The following is a 14,406-nucleotide window of genomic DNA, read 5'->3' as shown; positions in this document are numbered from 1 at the left end:
TAAAAATAAACAAAATTATATTTATACCAAGATATTATTTCTATCCATCCCATGGTGCAGTGGTCTCCAGGTAACGTTCAAGAATATCACTTGAACTACTTAAAAGTTTTATTGGTAAAAAGAGGTGTGTGTGTGTGTGTGTGTGTGTGTGTGTGTGTGTGTGTGTGTGGTCTTCTTTCCTAATTCATTTTCTTGAGTGTGGTCTCCTAAGGGATTTAGATCAGACTTCCTATTCCGGTAGCAGTGGCTGTTACAATCTTTATGCTGGCTTACATTAAGTAATTAAACAATCCTCAGAGTCTGGAATCTATGTGTTTAAATGGTTTCATGGTGTTGTTTATGTACATGAAATAACTAAAACCTTCCAAAGATGTTGGGTCCTCATCATCTCACGTGCAGCACGCATAGAAGTGATTCAATAAAACTTTGGGGTTGGTGACGTGTCAGTGCGCAGGAATTCCACATTAAGTCACAATTGGCTTTGTGCTGGACAGCCTGTATCATTTGGTGTGATCAGGCACAGAGGAGAACAAGTGTCTCTTGTAACAACAACACAGCACCTGATCACCCAGTTGTAACTGAACAGGACTTCTGTAACCCTGTAACTAGCCTTGTCCTGATGTCTATCCAAGAGAAAATATCCACAGCAGATTTGATGGAGAGTCTTAGGGAAGAACTCACCTGTTTCATCTGCTTGGACTATTTCAGCAGTCCAGTGACAACCGAGTGTGGGCACAGCTTTTGTCTGATGTGTCTCCTCAGGAGCTGGGAGGAGCACAACACACCTTTATCTTGTCCGGAGTGCTGGAGGACTTTGGGAGCCCCTCATTTCCAAGCCAATGAAAGACTAGGGAGACTGGCTAGCATTGGCAGGCAGCTAAGATCCCAGGTCCTGCAGAATGAGGATGAGCAGAGCAGTTGTGGGAGAACACCAGGAGCCAGTAGGGTGTTTTCTGATGACGAACAGAGTGTAATTAATTTCTCAACACAAAGTCATGGGATGAACAGGGCATATTTCTCAAGCGAGGCCGAGGAGCAACACAAAGTAAGTTGGGTTGCTCAGAGTACAGAATTGGGCCCATCCTTTAATTCTCATAGTTGGTGACAGCCATGGGCATACATCTTCAGATAGCTCACCACACATTAGGTTGGATTCTGCTTCCTCCCTTTCTTTGAGAGTCTCAGTTGTCTTCTAGTGACTAGTTTTCCTGATCTTTCTACCACTGGGTACTCTGCTGTTTGCCAAGGGGTTTGTTTCTATTGTAGGAAAAACTCCAGGATATCATCAACCTTTTACGGAAAAAAAAGAAGGAAGCTCAGGCCATACTGAATCACGAGAAGGAGCGAGTGATGCTGTGTAAGGTCAGTGTCTATCTGATGTTTGGTCTTGTGTGTGTGGTACATGGCAAAATGTCAGAAAGGACCATTTTGAGTCCTGCTTTGGGGCTGCCTGCCTCTCTGTGTTTATCTGGGAACACCAGAGTTCTACTTAACTTCCTCAGCACAGGTACATTTATGTTTCCTTGTTTATCTTCCTGGGCTAGCCTCTGTGATGAATCTGATTAGCATTATTTAAAAATACAAGCAACAGATTTGCAAGACAGGATGGAAGCAAGTTTTAAAAATGAGTCTCTCAAATGCTTAGGGAAAGCCGGGCATTGGTGGCACACAACTTTAATCCCAGCACTCACAAGGCAGAGGCAGGCAGATCTCTGTGAGTTCAAGGCCAGCTTGGTCTACAAAGCTAGTTCCAGAACAGGCTCCAAAGAAATAGAAAACCAAAGAAAGGAGGAAAAAAAAAAAAAAAGAAAAAAAGAAAGAAAGAAAGAAAGGAAGGAAGAATGAAAAGAAAAAGAAAAAAGAGACCACAAATGCTTAGGTAAAAACTGCATGCAAATTAAAAGCAAGTAAAGCAAGAAGGGACAATAATGGTGAAATAGTAGATAGAGTAGATTGAATCATACTATAAGGTATGCCTAAGGTAAGCCACAGATTTGGACTTGAATTGCTTAGTAGTTAAAGCAAAGAATTAAATGTTCAATATGGCACAGTACAAATATTAGGGCCAGGGAAATGGCTAAGCGGGTAAAAGCAATTGCCATGCAAGCCAAATGATCTGAGTTTGCATATACAGATAAAAGCCAGAAGAACAAGTATTTGTAAGCCCTTGTGGGAGACAGAGCCATGACAGTCTCCAGAGCTCATACACAGGCTAGCTTGCTATACAGAGCAGTGAACAAGGAGACCCTGTCTCAAACCATGTTGAAGGTGAAGACCCTGAGGTTGTCCAGTGGTCTGCACACATGCACTGTTGTAGGCACATGTACACTCGCTCATGTACGCAAACATGCTTGCACCAGCTATTATATACATTCATGCCCCCGGAGTGAATATTTGAGTTTCCCAATAGTTTTTGAGGAAGTCTGTTTGTTTGAGGTAGGCTCTTTCTATGTAGCCCTGGCTAGACTCAAACTCCTGATTTTTCCCCGTCTTAGCCCCTCAAGTGCTAAGTGATAATTTTGTGAAAAATTATCTAGTATGTTATCTGATGCCAAATACTAAAATCAATATTAAAAATATGTCTAATTTATATGATATAATAAACATTACATGTCACATTATTATGTAATCATATAATATCATGTATAACTAAAATGTCTAATAATGTACACATACATCTTTCATAATTTTTCTCCTTTTCATTTTAAGCTTATTTTCAAAATTTTTCCTCATTTGAACTTCATTTTATTTTCACCAGGCTTAGTGGCACATACCTTTAATCCCAGTACTTGGCCCAGGCAAGTAGATATCTTTGAGTTCGAGGCCAGCCTGGTCTACATAGTGAATTCCAGGACAACCAGAGCAACTTAATGAGACCATCTCAAAACAAGCAAGCAAATGAAAAAACTGTCCAAAAGACAGTTTTTAAAAAATTTATTTATTTAACTTTATGTGCATTGGTGTGAAGGTATCAGATCTGTTGGAACTGTAGTTACAGACAGCAATTGAACCTGGGGCCTCTGGAAGAGCAGCCGGTGATCTTAATCACTGAGTCTTCTCTCTAGCTCACAAAAGACAACTTTTTTTTTTTTTCATTTTATTTTCATTCACTGCTGATGACCACATGCCATACTTCTTGATTTTTTTTTTTTTGTTGTTGTTGTTGTTCATTTTCTTGCAGCAGAAAAGACAGTTCTTAGATTAGAAAATCTGATGGTGTTGATTATTGTGGACATTTACACTTTTCAGAACTTTACTCCATCCATCTTGTCAATATGAGATATGCATGACAGAAGTGTGTGTGTGTGTGTGTGTGTGTGAGCACGAGTGCATGTGCATGCTCAAGCATTTATGTGCACATGTGATAGCAGGAGGAGACAAAGACTTTCAAGCAGGTCGTTGTGTCTGAGTACATGAAGATGCACCAGTTCCTGAAGGAAGAGGAACAGCTACAGCTTCAGCTACTGGAGAAGGAGGAAAAGGAGAACATGAAGAAGCTGAGGGAAAATGAGATCCACCTGACCCAACAAGTCAGACGCCTCAGCAAAATGATTGGGCGGATTGAGTCCACCTGTCAGAACTTGACTTTAGAGTCTTTTGAGGTGAGGCAAAATTCATAGGTAAGTTAGGGAAAATTAACTGAAAAAAAAAAAAAAAGAAAGAAAATGCGTAGTGGTTCATAGTATTTCAAGCCATAGGAGGTACATTCTGTTTTGTTTTGTTTTTGTTGTTTTGTATTCATCTGAAAAATTAAGTTCTGTCTTAAAAGTAGTTTTCCTAAGGAACTGATATTCTGTATATGAAAAATTCTTGAGAAGGAGGAGAGCCAGGCAGTGGTAGTGCACACCTTTAATCTTGGGAGGCAGAGGCAGGCAGATCTGTGTGAGTTTGAGACCAGACTGGTCTACAAAGCAAGTTCCAGGACAGTCTCCAAAGCTGCACAGAAACCCTGTTTTGAAAAACAAAAACAAAAACATAAAAAGTAAAGAAAAGGAGAAAGCAAACAAGGAATGAAAAATGCATTTCATAAACAAGCCGAGGAATGACTCTAGTTTCTTCTGGAACAGCCTATGCAAACACAACTTTTCCTAGTAATTCATTATTTATGTGTAAGCTGCTGGGCATGATCAATTTGATCTTCTCAATGGTTTTATGAGAGTGAGCAGTAGTGTCATGTAGCCTAGAGGTGATTGTCAATTACAAAGCAGACTTGGGCTAGCCAATAGTTACTAATCAGACCCATGGTGGTTAAGGAGATCTGCTTGTCCTACAACTAACAGGTGGCAGAACCCATGTGTTCCTTGTGCCATATTCATGGCCCTGTCTTTGGCTACTGCCTCCCCCAGCTATTGAACTCACTAGCATCATCTCAGTGATGAGCCATGGGACTGTCTTCAGCTTTAAGTTCATTCATGATCAGACTACAGAGTGCTGTCTAATTTTGTGTCTTCTGAATGACTAGACATCAGAGAACAGCCTGGGCTTGGTCTCAGCTCTCTCTCATTGGGTGACTTTGCTTGCTCATCTCTGGTTCTGGGACATGAGGTTTATATTTGGCTTCATTCTGAACAAGGGAAGAATGCTTAGGAGTTCCAGTTTTCTCTGAGCATATCTAAGCAGTTATGGTTGTTAGAGGTGGGAGAGACATTTTTTTCAATGATGTAGGTACTAGTAAGATGCCCATGTTTGGTAACTAATCCCTTGTCCATGACCCATAAATAACCCTAATTAAACTCATTGGGTAATCAAACAAACAAGCAAGTATGTCACATGAGTAGAATTGTCATCATGTTGGGAAGATGAAGGCAATGAGTAAGAGGACAAGAACAAAATACCTTACTTACATATATGAATACTTCAAAATATATGATGGGCATTTATGAAAATGTCAGGATGTAACCCATTATTATGCATAATGAATATGTGCTAATAAAGTTAAAACACATTTTTCAAAAAGGCTTTTAAAGAGACAAGAGATTGCTTTTGGTGGGTAAAGGTGATAGCTGTCGTGGCTAACCATGTGAATTCTGTCTACATTGGCATCCATGTGGTGTAAGAACAGATGCCATTGTTCTCTCATCTTCATATTCATGTCATGGCTAAGTGCATTCCTTCTTCCCTACAGATAAGATGTTAATTCTTAAAATTAAAAGCATAGATGTGGGGAAAAAAAGACCAAATGATTCTCTTGGTCTGTTTGGACTGTGTGTGAAATATGCTCATCAAAGACCATCCCTAGAAGAAGCCAGGGCTTTACTCTTTTGCCCTGCTGGTTATACCTTCTCAAGATGTGCTAGGACCATGGAAGCAGATTCTGTGAAACTAGTAAAAGGCTGTGACGAAAATGGATTTAGTGTTCCATAGTGATTAACTTGAACAGCTCTAGTAACCTTCTTTTCTTTATATCCTTAGGAAGTCAGAGGAGCAATGGATCGGTAGGTTTCCATCATGTCTCCAGTGTGTGGCATATGGAGATCTGGTGCTGATGAAATAGTGATGATGTGGGGATGAGTATGTGGATGTTGTTGGGGAGAGGTGCCATGGGTCACTGGGTTGGGCCAGGTCATGTGTCAAGGAGAGAATGAGGCTCTCTTTTCTTTTGGAAGGTGTGAGTCATTGTTGCTTCAGTGTCCAGAGGCCACCATCACAGAACTGAGTCTGTGTCGCATCACTGGGATGAGGGACATGCTGAGAAAATTCAGCAGTAAGTCCATTTCTTTGTCTGTCAGGCTCTGCTTGTTGTCAAGGGGTCCTGGTCTTGCTTTTGTCACCTTGTTCTGTGATGTGTACACACGATACATACCACAGACAGTAACCCTCATGCAGAGGATTCTGCTTTGTCAGCTCTCTTCCTGTTAGGATAAAAGCCAGGTTAAAATCCTCATGTGCAGGTAGGCATGGGGGTGAGTGTAGTGTGTGTGTGTGTGTGTGTGTGTGTGTGTGTGTGTGTGTGTGTGTTTGTGTGAGTGCAGGCTTATGTGCATTCAATGGATAATGGATATAGAGGTCACAGGACGACCCCAGGTGTTAGTCTTTGACTCCTTGTTTGAGGCAGGCCCTTCTATTTATTTATCATACCCAGAAACTTTGGGAATACATTTGCATAGAAACTGTGTAAGTTGGATTGTTATCTGTAATCATAAACTAATACCATTGTTCAAAGATGAGGGTATGTATAGCCTGATGCACATTGGAGTGCAGGGGGTCCTGTGGTTACTACGTGCATTGATTGGAGAGGGGTGTGGGCACACAGTGCATGCAGATGAAGGAACTAGAATGTTAAGTACATCATTGCAAGAGGATGTGTATGAAAATAACTCAAAACAAACAGGGTCCCAAACCTGCCTGTTTGTTTGCCTGCTTCAATGGGGACAAATTATCCTATCTGGAATCAATGACATTTTTGAGGCCTCTCATGTGACTTCCTTACAAGTGGGTGGAGATGCCCCCAGTAGTTCACATATGCTTCATGACATTGTCTCTGTGGTGCTGACTCATACAAAGTTGCATTTGACCATGGTATAATGAAAAATATGAATTAAACATTTGCTATTATAATACACAATGATTTTGTAATCTTAGTAAAGTTAATCTCTAAGAATTTCAATTTCCTTTTAAATTTGTTTTTATTTAATTGTTATACATTTACTAAACAAGATGTCATATATTCCAGGCTGGCCTAGAACTCCCTGTGTAATCACAGATAATCTGGAATTCCTGATCCTCCTCAATCCACTTCCTAAGTGCTATGACTACAAATTTGTTTAACCCCATTTGCTTTTGTGCAGTCCTGGAGATTGAACCCAGGGCTTTGTGAATGTTAGGCAGGAATTCTACCAACATTGCAACACCCCCAGTCCTTCTTTCAAATTTATTTTATTTTTTAAAATATTTGCTACTAACTACGTGTATATGTGAATGGCTGCGTGTGGGTACACATGAATTCAGATACCCAAGGAGGCCAGAGGTGTCAGATCCCCTCAAGATGGCTTTTCAGGAAGTTGTAAGCCAGCAGACAGGAATGCTAGGAATATAACTAGGGTTTTCTGGAAGAGTATCATGTACTTTAAACCACGGAGATATCTCTCTAGCCTCTATTTTTTTGATAGAGTCTTGTTATGTAGTCGAGGCTGGCCTCAAATTTATGGCAATCTTCCTGCTGCAGCATTTCAAATATTGGTAATACAGACATTTCCTGCCATCTTGTCTGTATTACTTTTTATATTATTATTATTACAACTATTATCACAGCATTGGGGATAGCATGCAGAAAATTGTGGGTGCTAGTCAAGTACTCTATCCTTGAGCTGTAACTCTATACCAAAATTTTAAATATTAAATTATTATTATTACTTGTAATAATTGAGACAAGGTCTCATGGAGCCCAGGCTGGCCTCCAATTCACTAGGTAACTGAAGATGATCTTAAACTCCTACACATCTTGTCTCCACCTCCTGAGTGCAGTGCAGAGAGTATATGTATATATGGCCACCACACCTAGTTAGTTTATATATGTGGGTGTATACACATATCTACATACATATGTACACAATAAAACTGTATTAGTGCATATGAAAAATTATGATTGTCCCAATGATTAAATGCAGTAACACAGAAGAAACAATTTACATTTAGAAGGGGTACAACAACTCCTAATTACCTGTCCTCTTTTCGAACTACAGAAATCCTGCTATGGCTAACAGCAAGGGCATCCTTGTGTGGATAAATAACTTATATTCTAAAACTGTCTTGTCTAGAAAACCATGTTCCTTATACTTCCAGGTCCCATCCACCCTCCACAAGTGTGAAGAATGTCTCTTCATGCAACTATTCTATCTCTTCTGGTAGCTCCACTGTGTGTTTCATGGAGCAGTAAGAAATGAGCTCAGAGATTCTGTTTTGTTTTGTGTTTATATTTTGAGATGAGGGTCTCATTACATATCCCAGGCTAGCCTTAACATCATGACAATCCTCTTGCCTAAGATTCCTAAATATTGGGATTCCATAAGATACCAAGTCTAGCTAGATATGGACTTTTTTATTTCCTTCCTTCCTCCCTTCCTTCCTTCTTCCCTCCCTTCATCCCTCCCTCCCTCCATCTTCCTCCCTCTCTACCTTCCTCCCTACCTCCCTCCTCCCTTCTTTCTTCCATTATTTATTTATTTATTTATATATTTATTTATTTTTAAACAGGGTTTCTCTTTGTAGCCTTGGATGTCCTGGAACTTGCTTTGTAGATCATTCTGGCCTTGAACTCATACAGATCTTGCCCCTGCCTTCAGATTGCAGGGTTTGTATCACTACCACCAAGCTGGGCCTTTTCTATTTCAAAAGAAAGCTATTTAAATTCACTGAAATTACACTAAAAACCTTTTTTGCTTATTTTAAAATGGGGTCTTACACTATAAACGAGGCTATTCTTGAGCTCAATATATAGAGCAGTTCAGCTTCAAACTTGGTTCAGAAACAAGATATTTCTGTGTAGGTCAGGCTATCCTTCCACTCACCAGGTAGTCTAGGCTGACTTTGAACTTATATCCTCTTGCTTTAGCCTTTTGAGTTCTGGAATTGCTTGCCTGGATGACACCTAAGTTACACTTAAAGAATAATCCTAGCTAGGCTTGGTAGTCATGTCTAAGTCCCAGCATTGAAAATGCTAAGGTGGAAGAGCCCAAGCCTGGGCTACTTGGTTAGGTCTTGTCTAAAAATCAAATAATAATAGGAGAGGTGGCTCAGGAGTTAAGAGTGTTGTCTACTTTCCCAGAGGTCCTGAGTTCAGTTCCCAGCAACCACATATTGGCTCACAACCATCTGTGATGATCTAGATCTGGTGCCCTCTTCTGGCTGTAGTGATACATGAAGGCAGACACTGCATACCTAATAAATAAATCTTTAGAAAAGTAATAGGACTATCTATTAAGAAGATAGCTTAAAATGAATACAGATAGGGGGTGGTTTACAAGGATGTCAAATGATTCATTCTTTTCTCTCCTTGCAGCAGATGTAACTCTAGATCCAGCCACAGCCAATGCCTATCTCGTTTTGTCTGATGATCTGAAAAGTGTGAGATATGGAGGCACCAGACAGCAACTACCTGACAACCCAGAAAGATTTGATCAGTCTGCGACTGTGTTGGGAGCTCAGATCTTCACTTGTGGGAGACACTACTGGGAAGTGGAAGTGGGAAAGAAGACAGAATGGGAAGTGGGCATCTGCAAGGACTCTGTGATCAGGAAGGGCAATCTGCCCAAACCCCCTGGGGACCTCTTCTCACTTATAGGCTTAAAAATTGGTGATGACTATAGTCTCTGGGTTTCCTCACCCTTAAAAGGTCAACACGTCCGAGAGCCTGTGCATAAGGTGGGTGTATTCTTGGACTATGAGTCTGGACATATAGCATTCTACAATGTGACAGACGAGTCCCTTATCTACAGTTTCCCGTCAACCTCTTTCAATGAACCTCTCAGACCCATCTTCTCCCCTTGCCTTCCAAACGAAGGAACAAACATAGACCCTCTTGTCATCTGCCACATCTGAGGGACGTGCCCTGAACCTTCAAAGACAAGGGCTAATGGCTGAGGTGGTTAGTGCATCCAAAGCCTTCACACATCAGAGAATCTGAAAAGAAAAAAACAAAAAAGAAAATCCTCCCTCCCCAAAGACTTCCCACCAATCCAGTTCTGCAGTGAAGAGTCAATTAAAAATCTATTCAACACCAAGAACAGAAAGCCGATCCCCTGCCTTTAACCCAGTTCATTACTTGAGCTACACTGTGTGTGCTGGCCACTCAACATACAGAGAGCTGTTACTACTGTCTTTGACCTGTTGATTTGTCATAGGTCAGTTTTATAAATACACAGCATTTTTTTTCCCAGCCTGATTATTTGTTTTTCTAGCACTGTGCAGCTTGTGTTCTTATCTAATGTGTATGGCTTTGTCTGTGTGGCCCACCTCATGAGTGAGTTCCTCCTTCTAGAGTAGGTGATAGACTCTAGCAACTCAGCCTCATTTGGAAAGCTGCTTTTTCTCATGAGGCCTGGAATAGCCATCCTCAAGAAGGCTTACAAGTTTAGGGTGCTGTTTATATTTGTTGTGATCATCATCAGACTATGATCCTAAGAGCTTAGAATTTTCTATAGCTTATTATAGCTAAAGGTCTGGCCTATGAATGCATCAAACAATAGATGCAAAATGGCTTGGGTTTTAGCTGAGGGTGTTGGCTACACATGATATTTGCTGAGAGTAGAAGTCTTTTAGTACCTGGAAGGTGGATGGGTAGCCTTTCCGATCTCAGAATGCCAGGGTCTGGGAGAACGAGAGTGTTCAGGTGGATCTCCTTTAGGTAGATTTCATATCACCTACTGGAAGAGGTCTGCAGACTTGTATTTCATTTCTGTGGTCTTTACCTTTGACATTTTTCTGTCCTTCTTATTTAAAATAGAAATCTACCAAACATTGAAAAATGTCACCAGTCATAATGTCATAGGAAAGACATGCCAACTTATAAGACTTGACCACCACACAGATGCCTAATTAGAGGTTTTCAGGGGTAAAATGTCATGAGTTTTGTCTAAAATATGAGAGAGAGAGGAGGGACGGAGAGAGGGAGAGAGGAGAGATCTTAATCTTGATCAGGCCATGGTGGTGCATGCCTGCAATCACTATAATCACAATTCACAATGGGAATGGAGGCAGGAGGATCAGGAATTCAAAATCAGTTTTGATTACACAGTGAGTTTGAGGCCAGCCCAGACTTCATGGGACCTTGTTTCAACAACAAACCAAACCCTGTTTAATCAGCATGTGAGGTCCACGTGAACTCTGTAACTGGGGTTTGTGCTACAGTTCACATTCATCCCTTTCATCGACCCAAACCTCTTTTACTGTAATATTTCAACTTTGTGTCCCAGAAGGGTAGGGGGAAGATGTGATCCAGGCTTCAGATGCCAGGAAGCACTTTTCTCTGTGTTTACACTTGCATTTTCATTCTGTCACTACAGGTATAGTATCAGTCAATGAATGGGGATGGGACAGCCTCACTGCTTTAGATGACTCGAAGCCTTGTGTTGTATTTACTATTAAACTAAAGAGCTCTTCTTTTATTTCTTCCCCTTTAGTTTCTCAAGACAGGTTCTCTCTGTGTAGCCTTGGCTGTCCTGGAACTTGCTCTTGTACACCAGGCTGGCCTTGAACTCAGAGATCCTCCTGCTGCCTGCCTCTGCCTGTACTGGGACTGAAGGTGAGCAGCACCACACTGGGCTACTTTCCAATTTTTGTTGCCACTCCCTTACTGTGACCATATAATGTGTTCTCTATTTGTAGCTATACTAAATGTACACAAGCCTTTGAGTGTGTCCAAGCATCCCCCAGTTGTGTTTCCTGCAGGCAGAACAGTGTCTGGCAGACACCATGCTCCTGTACTTGAAGCTGCACTCCTATGCAGAGGTTACACAAAGGCTTTAGGTGGTCCCAGGGATTTTATTTTTACTTCTTTCATGAATCTTTGGAGATTTCCCATCATGTACCCCAATTCTGTTCTCTCAGTTCAACTATATTCCCCCTCATCTCCATGTTGCATCCCACCACCACGAAAGAAAACAAAGCAAAACAAGCAAACAAAAGCAAGGTAAAAAAGAAAAACAAACAAACAAACAAAAAACCCCAAAAACCATTAAATCAAAACAGAACAAAAAAACTGAACTTGAAACAGCAAAATCTCTGCTTCTTCTCTCCTGCCTTTCTATCACCTCTTCATTCGCCCTGATGACACTGGGGCTTTGGTGTGTCATATAGTATACCCCTTTGTCCCATCAGCTTGACTGGCAACTGTCCATTGCAGGGAGTCATTGGTGTGGCTCAAGGCCTCTGTTTTTTGGTACACCATCCTTACTGGATCCTCACTAGAGATCTTCTGGGGCATCCTGCATCTTAGAGATCTTTCAGGTATCTTTCCGAAGGAACAGTCTCTTCATGAGCTCCAGCAGGACCCAGATGGGCAGATGCTAGGATGGGTTAACCCAATTCCCCGTCGTGGGCCCAGGTGTTAGCCAGTGAGGTCAGATTGAGCCACTAGGGCTATCTGCCTTGGGTGTGGAGTCAGCTCCCCTACACATATGTCCTCAAGGAAGGTTCATCCTCCCCTGTGGTGAGGAATGGGGGCCCTCTCTCCTGAGTGCAGGGCCCACTCTGTTGCTGTACTGGGCAGTGAGAGTTAAGGCCAGCTTTTCCAGGGCAGTGAAGGGTGGAACTGACTCAGTATAGCCATCTGGTTTTTTTCTTTTTTCTTTTTCTTTCTTTCTTTTTTTTTTTTTTTTTTTTTTTTTCAGACAGGGTTTCTCTGTATGGCTTTAGAGCCTGTCCTGGAACTCACTCTATAGACTAGGCTGGCCTCAAACTCACAGAGATCATGCCTGCTTCTGCCTTCCTTCTGAGAGTGCTGGGATTAAAGGCATGAGCTACCAACACCTGGTTTAGCCCTCTGATTTTATCTCTGGTGATTCCTAAGGCCTTCTGAGGTGCCATTGGCTACAGACCAGCACAGACCCCAGCTGCTGCTGGACCATGGGCACAGACATGGCCCTTAGCTGTAGCTTAGGCCTGGACAACATCCTGGCTCTGGATGGAGGGAATGGCCAATCAGGTGGGAATTGTTCTGACAGTAGTGTGGTCACTGGACACCATCAAGGCTTCAAGTTTCACGCCCTATGTGACCATTATCAGCAGTGCAGGGCCCAGACTTCAGATTTCTCAGATTTCACAGGAGTCCTTTCGAGCGGGCAGGGACAGTGGCACACAGCTGCAATCCTGGCACTTGGAAAATGAAGGAGGTGAGGGAAGAAGGGAGAGGGGGAGGGGAGGGGGAAGAGAAAGGGGAGGGAGAAAAGATAGACAATTGTCTAGGATGTCCTGTTAGAGACTTTTATTGGCTTCTAGTATGATGCAAGGTTTTATGATGCCTTAAGCTCATGCAAATGCAGCTAATCAAAAGTTGAATAATAAAAAAATTACAAATAATAAAATGGGGTCAGGATCTCAGGTAAGGGAGTGGCCTGACATTTAGATTTCATTACCTCTGTGGTTCACCTGTTTCTGGTTAGCCAGACGCACAAATGAGGTACGGAGTGTTAGTATTCAGGCATTTGTACTGGCCTGTCCTTGGGGTTCTGACAGGATACACCTTTAGCTGCAGTCACTAAGAGCACCACCTTTGCACATTCACTATGTTCCCTTTTAAAAGGGCCCTGACCACCTCCAATCCCTCTCTCTCTTTCTCTCCCTCTCTCTGTTCGGCTCTCTTTCTCCCTCTCCCCTTCTTTCCTCTCTCTCTCCCTCTTTCCTCTCCTGTTGCTCTGTCTTCAGAGGCGCTTCTCCCCCCCTCCCCCCTTTTATGATCCCTTTCCCTAATTAAAAAAAAAACCCTCTGTTTGAACCCTGTCTCATGGCATCTTTATCTAAAACTGAACTGCTTTTCTTACATTATAACACAGAGGCTGCTAAGCCTCCTAGGCTCCAGTTGGGGCTCTCCACGTACTTACTGTACCACCCCAAACTAGTTTCTTACTCTCCCTGTGCCTCTGTCTCCTCAGTGAAAATGAGGATGAGATGTCTGTCTCAGAGGCATGTACCAAACATGCCTTCACGTTGTCCCTCCTCTTGTCCCCGACTCGTCTTGCTCCCCCTCCCCATCCTCATCTTCTTAGGCTCAATTGTTCTGTTTTTTCAAACCTGTTTACAGAAGAGAGTGTTATTTGGTTTTCCAGGGTTCTTTGTTTCTGTCACTCCAGGAAGCCAGTGTCCTTGAAGTAAACTATCAAATGGAAGAGCTTCAGAAAGCACACAGGGAAACATGAACTGGATGCTTTGAGATACCATCCCACCACAAGCCTGTTTTCCTCCAGGAGAAGCCAGGAGACCCTCCTGGCTAATCTAGAGGGATTCATGCTATTCTTACATCTATACCCGTTATTTTTATAATGAGCTCTCTTAAATTAATGAACATTCTCAAAAGCCAGTTTAAAGTAATGTAAACACCAAGAGCCAGGCCACACACTATGTCTTAAACATTGAAATGTTTTATTCCCCCGAGCTCAGGACTCTCAAGCTAGCAATGTGAGAGTTTGTCTGTCTTCTCAATAGATCTAAAGAATTGCTAGACTTAGTTAAATTTTTATGAGGTATTTTAAAGAGTAATTGTAAAATGTGCTGTCTCTGCTGAGGTGCTGGGATGCTGGTTTTATCTGGCATGACTTGCATCTATTGCTCAGGCTATGAAAATGCAATGGGCTGGAAATTTAGACGTTTAATTTCTGTGTGTAAATTGTACTTTAGTAAAAAGTTAAAAAAAAAAAAACTCTAAAAAGAACCCCAAACCAAAACCCAAAACTAAAAACCAAACCCCATGGCTGT

The 14,406-nt window shown here is 41.8% G+C and overlaps 1 protein-coding gene across 1 annotated transcript; it reads left to right on the top strand.

The window, feature by feature from the left end:
- The first annotated feature begins 610 nt into the window (after positions 1 to 610).
- Triml1 (tripartite motif family like 1) lies at positions 611 to 9,563 on the top strand. The gene is made up of 6 exons (XM_051182343.1): positions 611 to 1,045; positions 1,267 to 1,362; positions 3,372 to 3,602; positions 5,413 to 5,435; positions 5,607 to 5,704; positions 8,999 to 9,563. The coding sequence occupies exons 1-6, from the start codon at positions 620 to 622 to the stop codon at positions 9,535 to 9,537; spliced, it is 1,413 nt and encodes a 470-aa protein (XP_051038300.1). The 5' UTR covers positions 611 to 619; the 3' UTR covers positions 9,538 to 9,563.
- Positions 9,564 to 14,406: the final 4,843 nt, after the last annotated feature.

Source organism: Phodopus roborovskii, unplaced genomic scaffold, assembly GCF_943737965.1.
Source record: "Phodopus roborovskii unplaced genomic scaffold, PHOROB, whole genome shotgun sequence".
NCBI classification, from domain to species: domain Eukaryota; kingdom Metazoa; phylum Chordata; class Mammalia; order Rodentia; family Cricetidae; genus Phodopus; species Phodopus roborovskii.
Note: the sequence above shows the minus strand (reverse complement) of the source record. Positions and strands in the feature narration are given on the sequence as shown.